Source organism: Phalacrocorax aristotelis, chromosome Z (genome assembly GCF_949628215.1).
Source record: "Phalacrocorax aristotelis chromosome Z, bGulAri2.1, whole genome shotgun sequence".
Classification (NCBI taxonomy): domain Eukaryota; kingdom Metazoa; phylum Chordata; class Aves; order Suliformes; family Phalacrocoracidae; genus Phalacrocorax; species Phalacrocorax aristotelis.
The window spans coordinates 1,358,196-1,384,261 of record NC_134311.1 but is presented as its reverse complement, the minus strand read 5'-3'; the positions used below and the strand labels follow the sequence as shown (position 1 = coordinate 1,384,261).

General features: G+C 41.2%; 2 protein-coding genes across 3 annotated transcripts in view; one reads left to right on the top strand and one right to left on the bottom strand.

Moving 5' to 3' along the window:
• The window catches only part of SKIC3 (SKI3 subunit of superkiller complex), a 54,591-nt gene extending 54,388 nt beyond the window's left edge, over window positions 1-203 (bottom strand). For both annotated transcript variants that reach the window (XR_012657911.1, XM_075078416.1), the window contains exon 1: window positions 85-203. The gene's annotated coding sequence lies outside the window, so the exon portion shown is untranslated. The remainder of the gene's footprint in view (window positions 1-84) is intronic.
• An 86-nt stretch (window positions 204-289) lies between these two features.
• Window positions 290-26,066, top strand: ARSK (arylsulfatase family member K). The gene is made up of 8 exons (XM_075078417.1): window positions 290-425; window positions 6,944-7,073; window positions 8,861-9,020; window positions 15,376-15,658; window positions 18,845-19,016; window positions 20,452-20,676; window positions 23,788-24,012; window positions 24,094-26,066. Exons 1-8 carry the CDS (start codon window positions 303-305, stop codon window positions 24,366-24,368), a joined length of 1,593 nt encoding a protein of 530 aa, XP_074934518.1. The 5' UTR covers window positions 290-302; the 3' UTR covers window positions 24,369-26,066.

The following is a 26,066-nucleotide window of genomic DNA, read 5'->3' as shown; positions in this document are numbered from 1 at the left end:
CGCGACGGACCGAACCACCACCCTCCCTCGTCCCCGCCGCTCTAGACCCAGCCTCAGCGGCCTCATGAACGCTCCCCCACCCACCTCTCCCAGCTCCGCCGCCATTTCGCCCCGGGTCGGACCGGCGGTTCCTGCCTCCCGCCCCCGCGAGGACGCTGGGAGCTGTAGTCTGCCGGGGGTGCGGGGGTTGACGGGCCCTTCCGCCACGGGGAGCCCACTGCGGCGGCGGCGGGAAGGGGATCGGTGGACGGGATTGCCGCTGCCCCCCTCTCCGTGAGGCGGCGGCGGGGGGCGCCGGGGCGATGCGGGGCGGCGGGCCGCTAGGGCGGGCCGGGCTGGCTCTGCTCCTCATGGCCGCCGCGTCCCGGGCCGGTGGGGAGCAGCGTCGAAGGCACAGCGTGGTGCTGGTGGCCTGCGACTCCCTGGTGAGTGTGCGGGGCGGGCCGGGCAGCGGCTGAGCGCGGCCGGAGCGGCCGCCTTCATGAGGAGGGCTTTGTGGACAGGCGGGGCTCGGGCCCGGCCAGCGCCGTTTCGTAGAGGGGCAGCGCTGCCTGGCCGACCTGGCCTCCCGTGCCGGGGTCCCGCCTCATGCGTGGGGGAGAGGCTGCCGATGTTGTCTGCCAGGGCTGTAGTAAAGCCTTTGACACTGTCTCTAACAGCATCCTCCTGGAGCTCATGGCTCAGACAGACATACTCTCAGCTGAGTAAAAAGCCGTCTGGCTGGCCGAGCCCAGAGAGTTGTGGTGAACTAAATCCAGCTGGCGGCCAGTCAGGAGCGGGGTTCCCCAGGGCTCAGTGTTGGGGCTGGTTCTTTATCAGTCAATGATAAAATTTATCTTTATCAACGGTCTGGAAGAGGGGATCGAGTGCACCCTCAGTCAGTTTGTAGACGACACCAAGTTGGGCAGGAGTGTCGATGTGCTCGAGGGCAGGAAGGCTCTGCAGAGGGACCTGGACAGGCTGGGTCGATGGGCCGAGGCCAAGTGTGTGAGGTTTAACCAGGCCAAGTGCCGGGTCCTGCCCTTGGGTCACACCAACCCCAGGCAGCGCCCCAGGCCTGGGGCAGAGGGGCTGGGAAGTGCCCGGCGGAGAAGGCCCTGGGGGTGCTGGCTGACAGCCGGCTGGGCATGAGCCAGCAGTGCCCAGGTGGCCAAGGAGGCCACCAGCCCCCGGGCTTGTGTCAGCCCTGGTGTGGCCAGCAGGAGCCGGGCAGGGATGGGGCCCCTGTGCTTGGCACCGGTGAGGCCCCACCTCAAATGCCGGGCTCAGGTTTGGGCCCCTCGGGACAAGAAGGGCCTTGAGGGGCTGGAGCGTGTCCAGAGAAGGGCAGCGGGGCTGGGGCAGGGTCTGGAGCGCAAGTGTGCTGGGGGGCGGCTGAGGGAGCTGGGGGGGTTTAGCCTGGAGAAGAGGAGGCTGAGGGGAGACTGTATCTCTACAACTACCTGAAAGGAGGTTGTAGTGAGGTGGGGTTGGTCTTTTCTCCCAAGTAACAAGCAATAGAATGAGAGGAAATGGCCTCAAGCTGTGTCAGGGGAGGTTTAGATTGGATGTTAGGTAAAATTTCTTTGCTGAAAGCATGGTCAGGCACTGGCACAGGAAGCTCAGAGAGGTGGGGGAGTGACCATCCCTGGGGGTTTTCAAAACACATGCAGATGTGGCACTTGGGGCCATGGTTTAGGAGGCCTGGGGGTTGTTGGGTTGGGGGTTGGAACTGATGATCCTAGAGATCTTTTCCAACCCTAATCATTTTATGAGAGTGTTTGGGGGGCTGTCTCAGCAGTGGCATTTTGTCCGACTGGGACCTCCGAGGATGTCGGCAAGGGTTTTCTGTGGCTTTACCTGGACTAGAACCATTTCCCATGAAAATAGCGCTGTTTTTTGTTCTCCACCACCTCCACAGGGTGGAGGGCTTGCACAGGCCATTGAGGGCAGGCCTCCCATGTCGCTGAGACTCTAGGCAGCTTTTGTTATCTAAACCAAACTCCTCTTTCTTCCCAGGAGTGTGCTACATGTTTTCATCAGGTGCATTACAATAACCAGAACCTTCTGCTCAGGTTGTTCCGGTGGTGGGCTGTTTCACATACAGTTTGTCACCACGACTGACAGTGGATGGAGGCACGTCAGCAGGACTCGGGCGAGGGCAGCAGTGCATAGAACAGGCCTGGTGTGTAGAATGAATGCTTTTCTCTTGGCCTGAAAAGCAGAAAGGAAAGGAAGGTCACTAAACCCTGTTACTCTTGCCATTGTAAATCCTAAGAACATTCGGTCTCCACAAGAGGTGAAATGGAGAATTTCTGTTATCACAGAAGAAATGACCAAGTTAAGCTGTTGAGCATGATATATTGACTTAATTAGACTTTTATTAGGTATAACAAATAGTACAATAAACTTGTCAGATGAGTATCTACAGCTGAAAGTATAAAGGAACCAGTAGGTATGTTTTTATAATTTTCTAGTAGCTTTATTTCAGTGATTTATTGATACTTTTGTTTTAACCACCATACACTAGGAAAGATTTTTTTTTCAGCCATTCACAAATACTAAGCATATTTCCTTATTTACAGCTAAATGCAGCACATTTTTCACCCTTTTCTCACCATGCTTCTGTCTGCCCGCTCAGCATACTGGAAATAATGCTTTTATTAAGGTTTTACTTTAAGGAAAGGGAAAGCCTTAGCTTCTCCACCTCATCTGATCTCCCCTTTCTGTTAAATCAAACATAAGCTCCATGGTATTACTTCTGAGGACTTCCACATCTCATCACTTCTCATTCCCTGTTCAGAAACCTCCACTTGGCTCCCAGGCATCTCAGAATGCCATCCTTGACTGCACAGTAAGAGTGCTCTACTTCTTGCCTGCTGCCTGTCATTCTTGGGATGAATTCTTCCTACCTATTTGGTAAACATGCATTATCCTTGTTCAAACCCTTTCTTAAAACATGTGTGCTGTGATTTCAAAGATAAAGCAATAGCTCCTTATTTACTTTCCTTCCTCTGACTGTATTCTTCGTTTATTTTTATTTGAGAATATCATCTTTCTTAACATTCCAAAGTAATGCATGGTTTTTGTAGATGAGAATTTTTCTCCAAATCTTCAGCTTCTACTAAAACTATTATTTACCAGTAAAATGCCAGATTTGTTACAGTTTAGGTTCTGGGCCAGCTTGTCTCCAGATGCTAGCAGAAGCTGCAGGCAAATCTTAGTAAGGCTTCTGTATGTCGTCCTGTTATCAGAAAGATTCTCCTGACTATCTTATGGGGATTAGTGAGGTAACCCTTACAAAAATGAAACAAAAAACCCCAGATGTTTGTGATGTTCTTTACAAAACCAGTTAAGAACAAGGTGCTGTTTCTGAAAATTATCATATTTTGTGTAGTGCAAACAAAGAAGAATACGTTAAACGAACGTTGTGAGATGGATTTGAAGGCAGAAATAGATTAACCGTTTTGATTGCATCGCTAGTAGAGGACAGGAAGAGTTGGGTACTGTTGAAGCTAGGTTTTTCAGGGAAAAAAATGCTTAAGTCCTGGGCTGTCAAAATGTCTGGGCTTTCATTTGAAAGTGTGCCTGCCTTTGTCGTGGGTGATGCGAAAGACTCACACCTGTTTTGCCAAGTGTGACAGAAATTTTCTTCTCAGTGATGCTGGACTGTGTTTGGCCTCCAGAGCAGTGAGCGCTTGCTTGAACAGCCAGCTTTCTCCTCTTGCATCACATTGTGCACCGCGCTCCTCGCAGGGCGCGCTGATGGAATGTGCTGGTAGGCAATTCAGCTCCTAAATTGCTGCTCGAGGTTAGCTGAGCAATGACAGGCTTTGCTTGCAATGCGGCTCAAGGTCCTGGGTGAAATGTGCTTGCTTTTGTTACTCAGAATAGTCGTATTGCCTCAGGTGCTTCAAAACCCACAAGTCCTGCATGGTTCTTGGAGAGCAGGTTTCCAGAAATAACTGTAGAGGTTTCACCATCTCAGCCTGGTAAAGAAGCTTACTTCCTTCACTGAATAGACATGTGGCCTGCCTGTCCAGTGTCAGAGCATGAACTCTTGTCTCCAGCTGTTCAAACAGACAATACCTTTGTTGCAGAAGCTTGCGAATAAGCTGTTGACAGGATGGCACATCAGTCGTGTACTTTATAAGGAGCACATTCACCCCAAAGTTCCTTTCAAGTTCACATTCCAGATTACAGCTTTATTTCCAGTTTGCCCTACTGAATGCTTATTCTCGTTGCCACTGGTAGTAGCGTTCAGAATTAAGTGATCAGTCCTTTATCCTATTCTGCTCTCCATTGGCCTGGATTACGGTGTAGTCGTTGCTGCAGTGTGATGCTGGGATGCCACAGTTTGCTCTCCGGGTACCAAACGAAGTGATTCTCTCCACAACGCCATGTTATCCAATAGCATTTTCTGCCAGAAGCAAATGGAGGAAATTGTTTTCTTTTGCATGCAGTCCCTGCGTGGAACCCTAAAGAGTGAAGAAAGTTATGTTAGTCTCTGACTGTGGACTTAGTATATGAGCAATGGCTGGGTGGCTAGTGAGGTAATGAAGTGCTCATGCTGTGAGGTTAAAGTATTTTAAACAGTGGAAGAATAATTCTAGTCTTAAAATATTTCAGTAATTCATAAGAATTATTTCCTACTGTGAAGCACAACTATGCAGTGCTTAATTGTTTTCTGCGTTCTTTCTGAAATGTTGCAAACTATGATTTTGTGCAGTATTCTCTGTAAATTTTCACCAGGACGATTAGTGCCTACCACTGGAGAGTCATGGTTAAGTAGTAACACTACATTCTTCAGGTTTGCTCTTGCTTATCTTTGGTGTTGGGTTTTTTTTGTCCTCTCACAAATTATTCCAGAAAATTAAACTGGTAAAACTGAAGTGAAAAATCAGAAACATATCTGCTAATGTGCAGAAACAACACAGTATGAAACTGATAGGAAGTCTTACATTGTCTGCTCTGTATTCTTAAATGCTGAAGACATAAAGAAACTATTGTTATTTCCATGTAAACTTGCCTAATGTTTCATATAGGAGAATATTATGTTAAACAAAATGTTTGTTTCAAACCATTATTTTCAAAACAAATGCAGTATTAGAAAAAAAGGCTTTTTCTTAATTAAAAACTGTAGAAGCTAGCAGTTCTCAGAACCCATGCATCCATCTACCTGTTTTCTTCTAAGCTAACAGCATTTTCTGTCGTCCTTTGGAGTTTTCACTGTGACTAGGATGCCCGAGAAGCATTTGTACCTGCTTCCAATGTACCATTATTTAAAGGTGGAATTTCACAGGGGGTAAGGCCTTGGTCCTGCATTCCTTGAGACTACATATTCTTTATGTTTGGAAGTAGATGATCACAGGTCTCCATCTGAAGCAGTCACAGAGTTTTTATTAGTTGAATAAAACTGCATAGTCAGTATTAAGAGAAGGTAACTCCCATGATCCCCTGTTGGTCATATCTGCTGGTTTTTGGTTATGATTGAGCAGGAGCAAAGTGGTTGTTTAGTTGAATATTTTCTGTTGAAGAGGTAAAGCTCACTAAATAATTGTTTCCAGGATTTCTCACCTAACAAAAAAACTACAGTAAAAGCCACAGTGCAGTTTCGTACTTAATGTCATGTAGTGATAATGGTTAGCTTCAGCAGACACCAAGAACCCATTGTGCCAAATAAGGCTTGCTCAGTGTGTAGCGTGGAAAGCATTTTTTAGTAGGCCGGTGATGGTGGTAGGGTGTGTGGATACAAAGAAGTTACTGCAGGGTTGCAAGCAATCACACCAGCTGTTTTGCTGTGGTTTCTCACATAGGAACTATTCTCACATAATAAAAATAATTTAAAGTAACATGGTAGGATGGTCCGTTGCCCATATATGGATTGGAGGTAAGAATTTGCGTGCTAGTGTTTATTATGCAGAGGCTGGTGAGGTACTTTGTACATTTCTTTAGAACAAATGAGCCAGTAGCTGATGAATTTGTAACTGGAGTTTGATGCACTCTCCTGGCCACTTTGCTTACATGCTTTTGCAAACTAAATGCTGTGCAAAACACAACTCTTAAGGTGTTTGTGCTTCTGTCACACATCTAGAGGAGGGTTACTCAGATACGAACATCCGAGTAATGTCTCTGATTGGAAGATCTGTTAACAATGTGCAGATTCACTGTCAACAGCCTCTTCACCAAAGAGCCAACCAGTAGGGCTACAGCTGAGCAAGGACCCAGGAAGGACATAACACGTGACAGAAAAAGACAGGGACCTCAGAGAGGGCAGTCTGCATGAAACCTGGTTTCATGTCATCAGAATTTTGTACAGTAAAAGTACCAATTCAAAATTTTAGGTCTATTTAAAGTATTAAGCTGGCTAAATGGTTTAAATGCTTAAAAACTCTTGCTAAAGAAATAGGTAAAATGAAGGATCAATAAAGTATCAAAAGGGAACGATTGCAGATGGCATTTCAGTGGGAGAATAGCCTTCCTTCAGCTTGCTGATCACTTTTCCAGTCCATAGTTTAAAATAAGTTCACAGAGATGTGGTGTGGATGAACCTTTGAAAAGAGAAAAAGGATGAAGGGTCACTTCTTGTTTCACAGAAATATGTACAAGCACACACATCTGCACCGAGGTTCAGACTGACTCTTTTTCATCCTTCACCATACCTAGTCTGTTGAATGTGTTGTGGCAGGACCCTAATCCTACAAGAACTGGACCTTAGAATCTGTGTAGCCATAGAAAGGAACTAATTTTACCGTGTAGAGGTCCAGTTATCTTTTACATTACACTTTTTGATAAGTAATCCATTTTATACTGATCTAATTAAAGCTTCTCAACACTTTATTTTCCATACCTGGGTAGAATTGGCAACATTGGAGTAATACAAGTTCAAGTTAACAAATCTATGAATTAATGCAGCCACTACTTTGGGTTATGCTGTTTATATACTGTTTTTCTCTGATTGCAGGATGGACGCTTGACGTTTTATCCAGGAAATCAGACTGTGGATTTGCCTTCCATAAACTTTATGAAGAGATACGGCACTGTCTTTCTCAATGCCTATACCAATTCTCCAATTTGTTGTCCTTCCCGCGCAGGTAAGACCAAGCAACACATCATATAAATCCTTGCCCACATCAGTTTAAATATGTGATAATGATAGGAAGTTTCAAGGAATTTACTGTTGGGGGATTTGTTCTGTTTTTCAATAATGCCCATTTTTTTTAGTTTGTGTCTGAATTTATACAGTATTCTCATGTTTGTTCTGCTTCTTTTTCCCGTTTCTCATACTTCTTCCTTTCTTTTTTTTTTCTCATTTTTCCAACTATGTGTTAGGTCCTAAATCTTATTGCAAACTCCACTGAAGCTTCAGTATTATTTTAAAATCTTCAGGACTTGTAGAGAAATTGTCAGTTTGTCCGTTGCAGTGCTGAAGCTGCCTTCAGAACTACTCTTCCTTCCCAGAGTTAATAAATCTCTTTCCTGTTCTCAGGAAAAAGTAGTAAGTAATAATGGCTGAATAAATCGGTGGCTGTTAGCAGTGCCTTCCGATGGCATTTATTCCAAACACTGTTAAATACATAATGTATCCTTCAGTAGCTTTAATTGAATACTTCGGTATTTTTCTTTACTTGCTGCCATCATTGTCCTGTGTTCAATTTCACACTTGCAAATTTGCTGGGAAGTTAGAAGAAAGCTGTATTCTTGACTCAAATGCTACATCTTAAAACGTCTTTAGCCCTTTCAGTTGTTGCAAAGACCCTCCAGAGGTGCTATAAATAAAATTTGATCTATAGCTGAAAGGGAGATCCCCCTATCTCTCAAGCATACATTGGAAGAAGCAACCTTGTCCTGACTGCAGCGTGCACAGGCTGTCAGATTTAGTGTTATGGTTCAGGATTCCATTTATTGATAACCTAGTCGCCTTTTCTTTTCTCAGGGTCACATTTTAAGTGACATGCTGTCAGTCTGGTTGTGTTTTTCTTGATTTTTGATTCTTTCAGCCAGTCTTTGTTGCTGAGAACAATAACCTTGTGTTAGGTTATTTAATTTTTAGAAGTTTTGTGAAAATAGCAGCTAATGTTCCCAATAAGGAAGACACTGCATGATGAATTCAATGATTCATCAATCCTGTTGAGCATTTTAGGTGGTCCACCAACATCACCATGACCAGTGGGTCAGTCATCACGAGTATAGCTCTGAACGAGTGGGACATCTCTTGTTTAGCCAGTAGCTTGGCGACCTGCAAGGAACTGAGGGTACATCTGTTATGGAGGTGTCAGGGATGATACTAGGAAGGATGGTGGAAAGGGAGACTTCGGGGTCGGGAAAGTAGTATTGCCATAGTATGGGGTTGAGGGTGGCACACAGTGCTTACAGGATATTTCCATTGCTTATAGAACAGCTTACTTCTGTCTTAGAACTCCCTTTGATTCTGAATCACCAATGGGAAGAGTGAACGAGTCTCGATAAGCTGCAAAGAAACACAGGAATTTGCTAATAAAATCTTTCCTTATAGTTCCTCTGGAACTCTTCCCTTGGTTTCATTTCTTTTTGGCTTCTTCTGTAATAATCTCATTCTGTCTCTACAGCTGGTAGTAGAGTAGATTACCCAAAAAGGATAAAACTGAGGGCATATGGTAGTTATAAAAATCATATACTCTAATTCCCTCCACAGGCATTTAACCTTAAATTCATGTTAAAATCTACCTGAAGTAAGGGGAGAGTAATAGGTTGAATTCCCTGCTCTGTTGGATCACAATGTGGACTTTTTACCTCTAAAATGATGAGAACATTGATCCCTTCTCAAGTATATTCAACTTATATTTAGACAGGAAGTACCACTTACTCATCAAAAACTCTGTATTTTTTTTCTGCCCCCCAGCTATGTGGAGCGGTCTTTTCACTCATTTAACAGAATCTTGGAATAACTTCAAAGGTCTAGATCCAGACTATGTAACGTGGATGGATCTCATGGAGAAGCATGGCTACCTCACGCAGAAGTATGGGAAATTGGACTATACTTCTGGACATCATTCAGTAAGGTAATCGGATAGATTCTCTTGCTACAAGGTGGACAGGACTGAATAATCACGTAGTGGTCTGGCAAGTGGTTTCTGCCTCTGACTGAAATGGTAGTAGGTTTAATTTAGAAGAAATTGTGTTAGGAACCTAGCAGGGGTCTGTCCTCCAACTTTACGCAGAAGCAAGCATGTCCTATGCAGATGCACTTTGGCTTTTACCTGTAGCTGGAAGGTGAATATCAAGACTCTGGTTTTACCCAACATGAACGAAGGTTATTTTCAATCATTGGTGTTGTTCCCTAAGTGAAATTCATAAACTGTTTTTGCCTTGCCTTGAGACTATATTAGCAGTGTACGAAAAGCAGAACAAAGAAACATACTTGATAATCCTTGGATATTAAATATACCATCACGAAGCATGAGGTCGTTTGCGGTTTTTTTTTGAGGGCCATATGTTTTCACAGACTTGTGCTGTACTTCCTATGCTGTTAAGCTTTATTTTTAAAAACATGTGACTACAATTACAGCAATTTGTGAAAAACACTTAAATATTAGAGACTAACTGCATTATGTTCAAAAAATAATAAGCTAACGTGTCTGGATGGTTGGGACAAAATATGTTGTCTTCTGTCTGTGTAGTTTTTGTGAAGATGCACTATCTCCCTGATTGATTATGATGTCTATTGTTGAAATAATAATGAAGGGTAGCTTTTTTCTTTGATATTAAACAGGTTAGAGTTACTTAAAATTTGCTCCCTTCCCTCACTAAAATGAGCAATCAGAAGTTGAAAGGTCACACCAGTAGTTAATAGTACGTTGCGTGTACACACTGCTTTTATCTGCAAAACACTTTATAACAGTATACACTTCAGGAACTGGCCAAAGTAATAATTCTGTCTCCAGTTTAAGACTGTCAAAAGAGAAAAGAAAGCCTTTTTCCCTTTTTCCATATACCAGTTCTCCACTGGAAGTAAAAGACTGTTCAAATAGAGACAAAAACTTCATCTTTACGTACTTTATCAGACAGTGTACGTATCTGTGTACTACTGATGCTTCTCTCTTGTCTCTGTCTGCAGCTCTTCTTGGTAACTTAGCATCTAACTATGAACAGATGGGTGTTCAACCTCTGGTCTTTTGCTTTCAATTTCTTTTTCTGAAGACTGCGTTATTCTTAAAACTCTTTTTTTTTTTCCAGTAAGAAACAACTGCTTGTACAAGGTACTAAAGTCACCTGCGACAGTATTATTCTGATTCTTTGTGCTTGCTTATATGAATGTTGGGAAAATTTCCTCTCGGGTGAGAAATAACTGAACATGAGGATGAATGCTTGCAGGTGATTGTGTTACTGTAACGTAGAGGTGATTTGTCGTGACTGCCTCAGGCATTCGTGCTTTTCAAAAGAGCATAGTCTTAACAGCACACTGTGAAGTGCCAGTAACAGACCGTTCTTTGAGAAGGCAAAGGGTCAGATTTTGTTCTATGCAATGAAGCATGACAGAAATGATTCTATGGGTGCAGCATTCTTAAGCATTTCTAGAATAGATTTTCAGTAAATTAAAACTACTCTGAAAAATTAAAATTATCTGCAGTACTATACAGACCCTTACACTTCTCTTCTGAACCGCTTTTGTGCAGTGAAAATTCTGTGGTGATTAAATAGTATACAGTATGCACTCACCCTGTCCTTCACTGAGATAGAAGAAATGTTTTATAACATTAAAAACTATTTATCTCTAATCTAGAGTCACTCCAGGTTTAAAGAAGAGCAGCTCTGAGTAATTCCAGAAGCTCCTGGCTGCTCATATGGTAACTGGAACACAAAGGTGGCACTGAAAAAAAGGCTGGTGTCATAAAAAACCTCTGGATTCCAGAAGTCTTGCTTTCATTTGCCTAAGCGGAAGACCATAGGTGAATTCTGGCTTCAGTACAAAGGCCTTCACATGAGGAGTACAAAGTTGAACAAACAGATGGTCATTAGTTCTCAAATAAACTTTATTATGTAGGAATTAATGCAAAGAAAACCTTAATGTGAGACTATATAGAAGAGGAACGTAATTTTTATGTTGCTTAACTTTCTAAGTTAGTAAACTCTGCTGACTCAGAGTCTCATGCCCACAAACATACCCATAAATGCTAAGATTCATGTTCAAGTAGTCTTGAGCAGGATTTCTGGCATGTGATAGGGCAAGGGATGTCATCTGATGAGGTCTTTCCTATTTTTCTGTTGATTGGCAATGATGAAATGTCATTTTGCATACATACTTTAGACTCTTCAGGAGTGAAAACTTGCTATGGTGTCATACTTTGCCTTGAAATCTTGCTTACTCCAGCCTTCATGAACATAAGGCAGATAGCCTCTTTGTTTCCTTATCATGGCTGTCATTGTATTCTGTTTTTCTGGAATAACAGGAGGAGGAATGGCACACAGAGTGCACAGTGACCGGTTGCCATCCCTCTATCAGGATGCTGCTGGCAAGTCATCCGTACAGTGACCTGAACACTGACAGCGCCTTACTCAGTACTGACCTTTTTACTGATGTCATTAATGTTCTTGGCTATCAGTGCATGCCATTGCTTTAACCTTGCTCATGTACCTGTTTTGTCTGGTACTCTCACATTGGAATGGTTGAACTGATACCATTCTAAATGTTTTGGTACAAGTCTCCACAGATAAGAAATAAATAAAGACAACTCAGGATTTTGCAAAACTGCGGCGCCACCAGTATCAGTGGTGTTGCAATCATGTACTCCGATTTTTCTTATTCTGCCGTGTATAGATTTATCTACTTCAGCAATAAGGTTCAAGTCTCCCAACCAAAAATTATGATGTCATGTCCCAACCCTAAAGAACAAGGGAGAGCAATCAAGGTTCTAATGATCCTCTGGGACTAAATTAAGGTGAAACGACACCAAATGATCCGTTAAACATTTTATTTCAACACAGGAGTAACCTGACCTTGAAAAGGCAACTTAAAATTGAAAACATGGAAAAGTGTTGATGGTAGGGGTCCTCATTAAGAATGACAGAATTTAGTCATTACTAAATGTCTAATTACTGAATTCTTAATGCTGGGAAGTCTATGGTGTTGCAGTTTTTAATTATTTTTTGTCTTAGGCCTTTATCCTACGTTCTCACCTGGTGCAAATTGTCGACAAGTTTTTTCTCACCTTCCCTTCAGTGAGACTTTGAGATCTGTACTTAACAGGATCAAGCCCTTATTGTTATTTGAATAAGTGAGGGTAGAGGTTGAGAATAAATGAAAATAAACACACGGTTAGTCAGCCTTTCCATGGCTACACAAGAGGAATTTGAAAAAGGCAGTTTACACAGTTTTTAATTCAAAAAAATAAATCTACAAATAAAATTCCTCCTGTTCCTTGCATGGCATCTGTGTAGACATTTAAAAACTCCAAGAGGCCAATTAAGTAACCTATAAATGATGTGGAAGAGTTTTAAGAAAGGTTCCTGTTCATTGTGGAGTTAATTAAAATGTCCTGCTGCTTTAACTTCTTGTTAAAAAGAGTCTAGTGAATGGATATAGAACAGTTCAGCCAGTACAAGATTCAGCAGGCAGTATTATCTCTTTAAAAACTTTTTCTTAAGCACATATGTTGTTTCTTTAAACAACAAGACCAAAACCTGCCACTGCTCCCTGATTCCATATTTACCTAATAAAAATAGAATTGTTAACTCTTCTGCTGCAATGTTTTAGTGGTGTGACATAAATTGGTTCTGCTTTGTCCTAACATATTGCAAATAGTGGATTGCTACGGCAAATCATCCTTGTAACTACATAAGTTTGCATATCTTAAAAATACAAATACATAGTGAAATGTACTGAGTATCCATCTGAATGTGACTTGCTCTTAAGACAATTATTCATAGCTGTGAATTAATGAGATTTGAGGAAGAGGGCTTCTAGGAAGTGATACAAAGAAATCTGTCTAAGAGAGGAAGAGCTCGATCTTCAGCCTCTGGACTGTCGAATACATGAAGCCGATCCTTCCTCAAGTCAAAAGGACTCCACATGTCCTTTTGAATGGCAGTAGCCATCTTCAATTAAAATTTAAAACAGATGTAGTTACTGACTGTCATGTAATTACTGTCACTTGGATTAATAATGATAGTAGTTCATTAAGCTTTATCTTCAGTGTTGCATTGTTCTATTACCATCCTTTATTTATCATTGTTTTTCCCATTGTATGTTTGTTACAACTGCTGGAGCGCTGGCTGCTCACAAAGGAGATATGATCCCTCTTCATTCTCACGGAAAATGTTGAAAATCCAAATTAATTTCTGAAGCTTTTAAGTAATTATTTGTCAAGTCCCTGCTCTTTCCTTTTAAATTCAAGATTCCGATCTAGTATTGCCCCCTTTTTCAACTCTCCATCTGGCTTTTTCAAGAGTCTTATTTTGGCATATCTTTTTATCCTGCTCTTCCTAAGGATTAGTTTTCCTCTTGGATGTGTCAAAACGTCTTCTTTGTTGCTCCAGAATACGGAAGGGGTCTGAAGGGGGATTTTTTTTGAGGTTTTTTTTTTTGAGTTTTAGGGGTTTTGATTTTCTTTTTTTTTAACTTGATCCTAACATCAGTCTGATTGGATAGTCAGACTGGCCTATGGCCTACATAATAATTTTTTCTGTATAGTCAGTATTATGACATTAGATGGAATTTGACACACACCCTCCTTTGCCATAATTTCTTTTTAATCTTTATGAAATGTGTTTTCTCTGTAGACTATCTTATGACCTTAACTTGTTCTAGGAGATTTGTTTAAGCAGGTTTACCTTGAAAGCGTGAGCCTAAACAACGAGTTAAAACAATAATACAAAATCATTGTTACAGATAATTCTGTACTTGTTAGATGTTCTTTATATAATAATAATGATGTATTTTGATGAAAGGATATGATCAAGCCTTGAGCAGCTTCATATGTTATTTCATAATCTCTGGTTATATTGAAATTGCCGTGAACAAAATGAAGATTAGTCAAGGTCTTAAATCGGCTGTTTTCTTCCAACCCTTGTTTATGGCAGTTGTGGTGTCATTCAGTCTGGCAAAGAAATAAGGACATCAGCAGCTCAGATTTCTCAGTGTTTTAGAGAGGCAACAATTGTCATGATATTAGAAAAACTGTTCAAAAATATTTTATCATTAGTGTTGTCTTTTTTTCCCTTCTTGCTTTTCCTACAGCCTTCTCTGTTATTCCCTTTTCTTGACAGCAGTTATCAACTATATTAAAAGCAATTGTACAAGGTAAATCACTCTTACATATTTTTGTTGTGATAGAGTTCAAAAATATTGGAATAGTACAATCCAGAACCAGAACGTTGCCTCTAAAGGCAAGTTACTTCCCACAGGGCTTTTTCAAATAACAAAAATCTAAGGCCCTCTTTGCCAGATAAATAGTATGTGAATCCATGCCAGAATGGGGAGCAGGGTCAGCAAGATGGAGGTGCTGTTTCTAAATATTATTTTGTAGATGTGAGAAGAGCCATTCTGACATGAAGTTTTAATAAACAAAGGAGATTCAGGAGCAGAAGACAATGGCTAAAGCTTTGAGTATAAAACAGATGTACAATAGTTATTCATAGAATCATAGAATCGTTAAGGTTGGAAGAGACCCTTAAGATCATCGAGTCCAGCTGCTAACCTATCACTGCCAAGTCCACCACTGAACCATATCCTCCAGCACCCACGTCTGCCCTTCTTCTAAATACCTCCAAGGATGGAGACTCCACCACCTCCCCAGGCAGCCTGTTCCAATGCCTGACAACCCTTTTGGTGAAGAAGTTTTTCCTAATGACCAACCTAAACTTCCCCTGACGCAGCTTGAGGCCATTTCCTCTTGTCCTATTGCTTGTTACTAGGGAGAAGAGACCGACCCCCCCCTCACTCCAGCCCCTCTCAGGCAGCTGCAGAGAGCGAGAAGGGCTCCCCTCAGCCCCCTCTTCTCCAGGCTAAACCCCCCCAGCCCCCTCAGCCGCCCCCCAGCACACTTGTGCTCCAGACCCTGCCCCAGCCCCGCTGCCCTTCTCTGGACACGCTCCAGCCCCTCAAGGCCCTTCTTGTCCCGAGGGGCCCAAACCTGAGCCCAGCATTCGAGGTGGGGCCTCCCCAGGGCCGAGCACAGGGGCCCCATCCCTGCCCGGCTCCTGCTGGCCACACCAGTGCTGACACAAGCCTGGGTGCCATTGGGTTTCTTGGCCGCCTGATTGATCCATTGCATAACAATTCTCCTTTATGTAGACATTACAAATAGATTGCAGCTACAAGTATAGGGGAAGTTCTTCAGGATTTCTTAACTCTTGGCTTGGAGGAGAAGTGAGGAAGACATTTCCCACTGAGTAGGTATCTTGTGTATTTTTTCTCAGTAACCGTGTGGAAGCCTGGACTAGGGATGTTGACTTCCTGCTCCGACAAGAAGGGAGACCAATGGTAAATCTTACTGGCGATAGGAAGCATGTGAGAGTGATGGAAGCAGATTGGCAGAATACTGACAAAGCAGTAAATTGGCTAAAGGAAGAAGCCACTAACCTTACTCAACCGTTTGTTCTTTACTTGGGACTGAATTTACCACACCCATATCCATCACCCTATGCAGGAGAAAATTTTGGATCATCTACATTTTTAACATCTCCCTATTGGCTTGAAAAGGTATGTGAAGGTGAAATTTGAATATAAATTTATTTATAACTGTACTTAATTATGAGCAGTATTTTATTCCTCACATGATTTTCCAAGTTGGACCTAGTTTTGATGTTTCAGTACACAGTAAGAAGGTACTTGGATGAGATGTTAGACTTCTGATTTAAGGCTAAGCAAAAAGAAGTGAAGAGTTTCTCTCTGTTGTAGGAAAGGGTTTGTTAGCAGTAGTCACTGAATCAATAAAGAAATTTGGAGTTCAGTGGCTAGAAATGCATTAAGCGGAGAATGAAATTGTTGCTATGCTTAGCTGTAATTTTTTTTCAGTTATGGTCTGGAGTTTCTTGTTTATAACATTCTGTATTGTGCTTGTTATAAGTGATGCTATACATAATGATTCTGAGTTTCATAGACAGAGGTTGACTTTTCCTACAGTATGAACCTAGAATGTGAAGTTGTAAGACACAGCAGAAGTCTCTTTTTCCTGTTAAGTTCTTTCTGTGCTACTGTAGCTTTTCAGTGTTTTCAGAGTGCAGAAAAGTCCCATTATGTCTGTAGGTGGAAAGCTAACAGCACTCCATTCCAAAGTAAATATTTTTTCTCTGTCTTGTGTGGTCTCCCAGTGCCATTATCTGTCATAAAAGTATAAATGGGTTACAACAGCTTTCACTGCATAAAGGCATTAAGAGTGTCTACAGCTGAAGAACCGAGCACTAGGTTTGAAAAGGCTTTATTCTTACTTCAAAAAACCCATATGCAATTTATATAACTCATTTGGCCTTTCTACTGGGGAACTGCAAAATCTCTTTATCTAGATGCAACAAAAATACAAAGACTTAGTTAAAAAGATATACAAGTGAAGGCTGGGAGTTGGGAATTTCTTTGTAACAGTGAGGGTTGTGGGTTCTTCTAGGAATGGTGAGAAGTTTGTGGGTAAAGGAAGAGCATGGGGGAAACCCTTCCTTTGCAAAACGCAAGATCTATCTATCTTGGATATGAAGGACAACTTTCTAGGTGCTAATGCTAGATTAGACATGTCCTGGGAAGTGGGGTGCCTTCTTCCAAGTCACAGACAGAGTTATAACATCTCTGACAAATCTTTGTCGTCCTTAATCCAGTTAGAGTACTTAAACTCATTGGTTTGCTGAGGTCCTTTCTACTACTACATATACATACTCAGATATGTGAACCACATATTACCATTTATTCACCATTGCCCGATTCTTCTGGAATCTATCCGTGCTTTGGCCATGGAAGAAGCAGTCTTTGAAAATGGCAGAGATCAATCTTGTGAAGAAGTTTGAGTGCATAAATGAAGAACTTGAGTTAAATTATATGTTCACTAGGGAGCTAGTACAGAACAGAGTATCAACGCGGTATGTTTATGAAAGCCTGTGTTGCTAAGCAGATGGTCTCCTGTATTGTGCACAAGCTGGCACTTTTTGGGGGCATGTGGCTTCTTCCCTAGCTGTGAGTTACGACAGACAGACAAAGGGATTATGACTTTGTGAATTCTTAAAACAAGGTTGTAGTCCTACAGAAAAGGGTTCAGTCTTCTGACAAATCATGGATGGAGAGGGGCACTTTTTGCTCCCATGCTATCTTAAGCAAGTAATAAATACAATTTGAGGAGTCTAAAATGTGACTTTATGTAGCTAAGGACCTTCAGTGATAAAATGACTGAAGCAGTTTTCTGCTATTATTTTCTCTTCCATGATTTCTTCTTGCAGCCTATTTTTTGTAGGGCCTAAGGAAACTTAGGTTTTGGTACATCTGACTATTACAAAGCCGGGTTTTATCCCTATAGGCACTTTAACTCTTGCGGTCTTACCAACTGTTTAGATGACTTAATACATCTGCTAGACAGTTCAGGAGAGAGCATTGGCTGTTGTGAGAGGTGGAACTTCGCGGGTATTGGAACACGTGGCCGTAACGGCACTGGTGGTCAAAGACAGGCCCTTGTGCTCGAGAGACAGACACTACGCTAGTAGCTCCCCAGACAGTTCTTAGTTACCTGTGCCACACCGTGGGGCAAAACCAAACCAGGTTTGGCAGGGATCAATACTTACATTGCCATACAAATAAACAGATGTAGTGCTGCTAGGGACAACTTTGGCCTGATTGCTTTTGTGCTGCGTGGGGCCCCTTGGGCTGTAAGCGCCTCAGTTATTTTATCAGGAACCGGTGCTGCCCGTCTTTGAGGCCAGCCCAGGAGTGAAGCTGTGGCTGCAGCCCTGGGAACATGCTGTGCAGGCACCCCAGTTGCTGTGGCGTAATCTAGGCCTCGGCTCTGTTTCTTAGAGAAGATTTTCAGAGGTAAATGAGAGCAACAGGTGTGGTTTTACTTAATAAACTTAGGTTGTCCATACTGAGATTACATCTTCTCTGCTTTGTGGTAATTTGTGCTTTAAGTCTACAATATAGAAGTAATTAACTGTTAAATGCAGCACTTAAGGGAATTCTTACAAGTGTGTCTGGCTAGGCTAAATGCGTGCGTCAAACTTTGAGGCTATAGAGGTGGTACTGCAGCGCACAGTATCTGTGAGCATGCCGGTTTGAATATACAAACCCAGCATTATTTGTAATCGATTGGCTCCTACCTTTTAGTTTCGTTTCAAACTGACCTTACACTTCTTTATAACAAAACATATTGACATCTGTAGAAAGAAATAGAGAAGTATTCGAACACTGGGCTAACGTAGTGAACTCTTTTTATCAAGATGTCGAGAGTTGTCATGCACTGTCGTGGAGACCCTACCAGACTAAATTTCTGTGTTGTTCTGTAGGGTCACATAACACCTTATATTTTTGATACATACGTTTTATAGTTATACTATAGTTAATGAGACACTATGCCAATACTTCTGTACCTGCTCTAGAGTACAGATCTAGAGGATTGTTCTGCGGTATCTCGCTTGAAAAAAAAAAAAAGTCAGCTGGTAAAGCACATATTTCTGGCTCCTAGGCTTAGTTTCTAGCTGATTTTTATAGCTCTCTCTTAAAATGACTTGATACCTGTGGAAGCAGAGGCAAAGTCCAAAGAAGGTATCAGCACCATGTAACAGATAAGCATCTGGTGCTTTCTGGACCACAAATTGAGAACTGTGAATTTATGCTAAGTAGTTTAAATTAAATCTGTTTTTAAAAATTTTGTCTAATTCAGTTGCTAAAGTAATGTTAATTTCCTCTTATTTTTAGGTAACTTATGAAGCTATTAAAATACCCAAGTGGTCTTCTTTTTCAGAGATGCATCCAGTAGACTATTACTCATCTTACACCAAGAATTGCACAGGAGAGTTTACAAAGCAAGAAGTGAAAAATATTAGAGCATTTTATTATGCTATGTGTGCTGAGACAGATGCCATGCTGGGTAGGTAATGCTTTATTATGCATTTTATGGATTTTCTTGCTCTGATTTGTTTTAAGAAAACGCTGGTAGGGCTGGTCTTCTGGAAAAAAACCCCACAATTCAGGTCTGGGATTAAGTCACATGGATGTTCCTTAATCAGTCTATATGATAAATAACTGGATAGCTTTTCAGGCTGTTTCAGAGTGAATTCAGAGCACTCTGACCAGTAATCACAACCACCAGTCAGAGACCCTGTAAAAGCCCAGTAACTGCAGCAAAATGTTCCTTGACCCTTGTATAAGAGGAGCTAAATGATCTTTGAGTAAGTGTTAACTGAAAAATGGAAACAACTGTGAAGGGGACTGACCAGCCAAGCAAAGGTGTAAGGATAGATAAATTTTAGGGCATAAGCATGTTCCTTGGAGGTTGATTTCAAATGCATAGGCTGGAGGACAGCTACTACACATAGGCTAAACAGTAAGGTTACCTTTGAAGTCTCCCTTAGCAGCATATTATTGGAAGTTAAGGAAGGAGAAAAACACACCCTAATTAGGCATTCAGAATCCTTCCTAGTTTGCAATAAGGTCTAAATACATAAAAATTATAATACAAGTTGGAGTTCATTTACAGTATTTTATTTCTTAATTTGAAAAGTGACCATGAAACAACAAGAACTTCCTTGCACTGTAATATGAATTAATGAATAGATAAGCTGATCTTTTTAGCAATGTTAGAATGATAAAGAAATTTAAAAGACACAGAATTAGTCTTCCACATTTTATGAGAGAAAAAAGATCAACGGGAGTCTGACAGTTTTAGGAAAGGAAGGTACTGCAAAGTGTCTGCACTGGGGATTAATTTGGTAATGTGTTTTAAGTTTTCAATTAGTCTGTTTAAGCAAGAATCCTCTTCGTGTTTTAAAGTTAAAGATGTGCAAGCGCTGTGCTCATTACTGACTCCATTGATCTTGGCCCTGTCTTCATTGCACAAATGTACATGCAAGGGGCTGCTGTGGGGATATAGGCACAGGAATGAGAGACTTCCACTGATCATGTGTGGGGTGAACACTGCCAAGAGTCCTTCACTCTGAATGTGTAGTGTCAGGGCTTCTGCTGACCTATTTTACTGCTGTTGAAATAACTGTTATTAGCTACGCTAGAAATTAAACAAAGGTGGCGACAGCAAAAATACAGCGTGTCCCGTGGTGCATCCTTCCCTTACAAAATTCTTCTGGTTGTTGTTCAGTGCCCTCCACAATTCCTTGGGAGCCAGACCCCTCACTGCCACTGCATGTTATTCTGGGCTGAACAGTTTTGGGCTTTGCCCTCTGTGGCAGAGAGAGGAGTTTCCAACCCTCCATCTAGGATTCCTCGGGATCTGCGTGCTGCTTTGCAGGTACAGAACTTGGGAGGAATATTTTGAAGGTATCCTTTTCAGTATCTTTTCCTTGTTGCAGGTGAGGTTATTTCAGCTCTGAGAGATACTGGGCTTCTTAAAAAAACAATCGTCATGTTCACTGCAGATCATGGAGAACTTGCTATGGAACACCGGCAGTTCTATAAAATGAGCATGTATGAAGGAAGTTCCCATGTTCCTCTTCTAGTTATGGGGCCAGGCGTAAAAGCACAGCAGCAAGTACCAAATGTGGTATCTCTTGTGGATATATATCCTACAATGCTTGGTGAGTTAAGTAATTTCAGGTGAAACCTTTTTCCCCCAGTTATTATTATTACTATGCATTTGTATTATAGTCAGAATTACGTCTCCACTTTGTGAGGCAATGTAGTAACACAACAGGAGATAACAATTTGTCTGTGGAGCACGCATACAGACAGTACAAAATGCAGATGGATCTAAAATTAAATAAAGGAACTGATGTTTCTTATTACTGCTTCTGTCATCAACACAATTACAGTGAGTGATTGTATATAGGATTATTATAAAAACCAATCAGATGTGTTTTAGATATGAATTACCGTTGCAGCCTTCATACCTAACAGTTTACTATAGAAATTACAGTGTAACTGCATCCAGAGGTCAGATTAAATCTGAAAAGATGGCAGCTTCATTAGCTTACCAAAGGAATGTCCTTTATGAAGGGTCACGTGGAAGAAACATGATAAAGACTTTGTATAGGAAGTGTACAGTTGATCTGGGCAAGCATAATAAGATATGATGATGGATATGGATATCCATTCTTACCTTCTTGGATATGGAAATATTTTGGGGCAGAGAATCAAATAAAAAGGACTGACATCAGATTACTTAGGCACAGATGGAAATTACTTTTAAGGGAGAATTTTTGAACAGTTATCTGTGATAAAGCATGCAAGAGATGAATCTCATTGGAACTAAACATTAGTCCCTGTTCCAATATCTGGGATCTTTTAGGCTACCAATCAGAAAAATGTTCTTCTCAAGGCAGTCTGCAAAGCTTATTCTTAAAGTGTCACATGTACACTGCAATTGCCTGAGAATACATGGGGCAGTAGATAAAACTGTATTTCTGTCAGTAAAAGACAGTGAAAAATCCTTTTCTGAATGTTGATTTTCTGAAAATAGGATGAACGATATTTATCTGACTGTCTCTTCACAAAACTTTTGAACCACTTATCCAGTTGAAAATAGGATATAATCTGAGTAGCTTTCTCTTCCAAATTCTGATGCCAAATCTTTTAGATATATATATATTATATATTTTTTTAATATTTTTATATATTTATATTTATAAATATAAATATAAATATATTATAAATATATATTTATATTTAAATATATATTTAGATAGATAGATAGATAAAGTAATCTGTATTAGATATGGTTCTTAGAGAAGTTGTGGTATCGTATGTAAAGAGTTAAAAAATCTCTGGTTTTCCTCTTTGTGCCTTTTCCCACAGTCAGGTGGTTTAACATCCTTCCTTCTTGTTCTTTTCCTCCTTTTGTTTCCTCGCAGAACTTTGTGTTTTTAAGTCCTTCCCTTTGGTTCTGGCAGTTCCCCTTCCCTGTAATCTGAATGTCAAAAAAGCCACATCAAGATGAATGTGAAAACACAAAGAATCATCTCTGTCATCTGTTACCTCTTCAGGCTGCACGTACTGCTGAGTAGTGAGGAACAGATTTCAAGTCTGGTTTATTTGTGATAAATGTAATTGCTTTGCCTTGCGTTGTCTCAGGGCAATAACCTCTCCTAAGACGCCATCCAAATGCTTTGCTCAGTACTTCCTCCTTTGCTGACTTTGAGATTAGGCGCACCCTATAGCGAGTGTGGTACAGGTGCTTTGATGCCAGCAGAGCCTGTGTGATACGGATAATTCATCCAGGAGTGCAACAGCTCTTCCATTTTTTAAAAGAACATAGCGTAACCTTTCCTCCCTCCAGACAGCGCTGGCTTTGCTGGTCTGGATGGATGTACCTTTGGGTCTCTGTTGGCAAAGCAGGAGCTGCTGAAGGTGCCAGCCTGGAGCATTCTTTGCATGTGGAGAATGCTGCTACTCCAGTTAACAGCATTACTGGTTTAGGATGACAGAAGAGGAAGACCTATATCCCCCCTTCATTTGTTCAAATGTAGTATGTGTTTGTTCAAGTTTTTAGCCCACACACTGGAAGCTACTGCGTTTACATGTTACAGGTCTTCCTAGGGCTTTCTTCACTTCCTACGGTGTTTCCTAGTGCTTCCTACAGGCTGAAATGCTGGCCTTTTTATCTACTAGAGGAAGAACTACAGATTAAAGACGGTCATATATGCTGTAGAAGCAGAGGAGAGAAAGGAAGATATGTGCGAATGAGGGAAAAAGTCACCTGTGGGCAGTCTGTGTGCACCGAGTATCACCAATGGGTGTAGAACAGAAGATAAAACACTACCACAGCACTCTGTGAAATGCGAAGTGTTGAGTTTTGAATGACTATATGCTATGTTCAGTAGGGTGATTTAACATAGGAGTACCATCATACCCTGTTTTTAGGACAAGCCGAAGTTTAAGTAACATCCTTGGGATTCTCAGCTGTGTTTTTCAGAATGTCTCTGAGAGATCTTTGCAGCCTCTTAATATCGACCTGATCTTTGGGAGCTAGAGAGACTTGTGATGTAAGTTGATCCTGAGGAGATTATTCAAATTACAGCATCTTCTAGGGGCCATCTAGTAGGCTATAGAGTCATCCAGCGTTCTCCATATGTGCACTGTGTTGATACCACCTGCGATACCACCTGCGTCTCCATCCCTTCCAGAGAAGCAAGCGGCCCTGTTCCTCAGTTTCCCCACCAGTTATAGGTGATAACCGTAAGGGCCACCTTTTGTGAAGTGTTTCATAATTCACTGATGAAGGATGCTAGATAGGAGCTTAGCACCATTATTAAAAAAGAAATTAAGGGGTAGACTGTGTTGGATATGGAGCTTTTAGAGTCCTTTCATGCTATGACAATCTCTTTCTCCTGCCTGACATGGTCAGAGCAGAAGGGAAGGGTATAAAACCATGACTAGAAAAAAATAAAAAAGCACCACCTATCACCAGAGGCTACTGCAGTCACTTTTAACAAACACCTGTTAAAGACTGATGTAGACATAGCTGGTACTGCTTATGATCAAGATGGTGGGCAGCTGGCCTTGGAAAGTTCTTGAAGGTTTTTTTTATTATCTGTGTACGTTGGGGTTTCCGTGTTCTACAAGGACAATAATTCGGAATGCATTTTTTATTACTGAAATAGAATTTATGTTTGGGCACCTGTAGCATCGTGTTAGGATTTTGTAATCACAGTAACTGCAGTAGCGTTTTGACTTTGTATATCTTTGCTTAGATATAGCAAGAATTCCTGTCCCACAAAACCTCAGTGGATATTCTCTTACACCACTGCTACGTGGAAAGGCTGAAAACGAAGTGTCACCCAGAGGGCCTCGGCCCTCGTGGGTGTTGAGCGAGTTCCACGGATGCAACACAAATTCTTCCATGTACATGCTTCGAACCGGCACATGGAAATACATCGCGTATGCAGATGGCCGTTCAGTACTCCCACAGCTGTTTGGTATGTCACAGCTTTTATCTCCTCGCTCATTAATGTATTTAAATGTAAATTGGCTCTTAACTGACTTTTTGTTTGTTCCAGACCTTACTGCCGATCCAGATGAGCTAACAAACGTTGCCATAAAATTCCCGGTAGTTGCACATTCCTTGGACAAACTACTCCGCTCTATAGTAAACTATCCAAAGGTTTCCTCTTCTGTTCAGGAGTATAACAAGAGACAGTTTATCAGTTGGAAACAAAGTTTGGGTCAGAATTACTCAAATGTTATTGCCAACCTTAGGTGGCATCAAGACTGGTTAAAGGAACCTAAAAAATACGAGAATGCAATTGACAAGTGGCTTAGTCAAAGTCAGTAAATGGAAACAACCTACATGTTTTATAACGTGTTTTATAATATGACTGAGGATATGCAAACGTTCTGCATTTGTAATATTATGCTCTATTTCAAGTGTTAGAATTATTGTTTTATATAAGCTATTGAAAGCAAAGATGCCTGATCAATTATCACTTTGTGTTAGAAAGCCAAAAGCATTTTATATAACTAGCACAACAAATCTAGACTTTTACATGTTATAATTCTGTAACACTTAAGTATACATAGGAAGGATCGTACATAAGTACTAATTACATGTATGGAATATTTAGCTGGTCGCAAAAATGCAGAGTATTAAGCATTAGAACTCAACAGGGGTTTCCATTTCTAAGGACAGTCTAAAGCAAAGAATTTAAAATGTAGTGTAGCAGGATGCCAGTTCCAGGGGAATGTGCTGGAGCCAACTTTCCATACAGACAGATTTTAAGTATACAGTGAATGCACTTTCGTCCACCTTAGAGAAGCTGTAGCGGTTAAAATGTCGTCAACAGCTAGTATTGGTCTGAATGCAGAGGCAACTTGCTGAAGTACGTAGTGTGTCGGCATTCCTGTTTTATACATGATTGACTCCACCTTTTCAAGACCCACCTTCTAATCTCTTGCTTTTGGATCTGGTACTCACCACTCCGTGCTGTTTAAATTTTCGCAATATGCGTGAGTTATTAATTGGACATGTGCACAAGTGAAGAGGAATCTGGTCTCTGGTCACTGCCTGAAATAAAATAAAAAACCCAACCCAAAACAAACCCCTCTGACCCAACCTGTGAGTAGAGCAGTCCCCTGAGAAGTGATAGTGTGACCTGCGTAGCGTAAGATGAAAACTGCTTGAATAAATCTCCATTGCACAGTTAGATTCTGCAGATTGATGTGCCTCAAGGAGTGGAGAACTGGAACCTGCAGTGTGCACAGAGGAGATGCAACTGAAGCTTGCAGAAGAAGGTAACATAAAGATGCTATTTTACATATTTCCCATGGACCTGATAAAAGAAACCAAAGCAGTTGGGAAGAAGGTAACGTTTAGCCAGTAACTGTTCCGCTTAAGGAAAAAAATGTAACTGCAGCAGCACTTGCATTTGCTTATTCTTGATCACGGTTGTTGCTGCTATAGTAACAGTTCAGGATGACATGATCCTTCACACCTAAATGCTTTCTAGAATCGGCGATGAAACGCTCCGCAGAAGCAGTAAGCTAGAGAAAGTAAACATGAAAAGTCCAGGTCTTCTCTGGTGGCTAAGCACGCCACATGTATTTCGTAAGCTACTGACCGCACTAGAACTAGGTACATGTTTATGAATATTTTAGCTGTTTCATGGTTTTGTGTTCATAGAACATTAAGACTAAGCTTTACACTACTTACCACTACGGTAGCATTTTTTCCCTTTTTTTTTCTTTCTGGTAGGCAGGGAACAAATTAGTAGCCAAAATAAACCTTCAAACATTGTAGCACGTGTCATTATTAATCTTGCTAAAATGAGTTTGGATAGTGATGAAATAATTTCAACAAAAAACACATCTTAGCAGTGTAATGTAAAGCAGCTGCATAAGAAGAGAAAATAAATATATCCATATGAAGGCTCATTTAGCAGGGAAAAGAATAAATAGACTGAGCACTTTCCAGAGGTCTGGACAGAATGCAGTACCTTGTGCGGGATATAGCAAAATAAAATTGTGGTGAACTGGA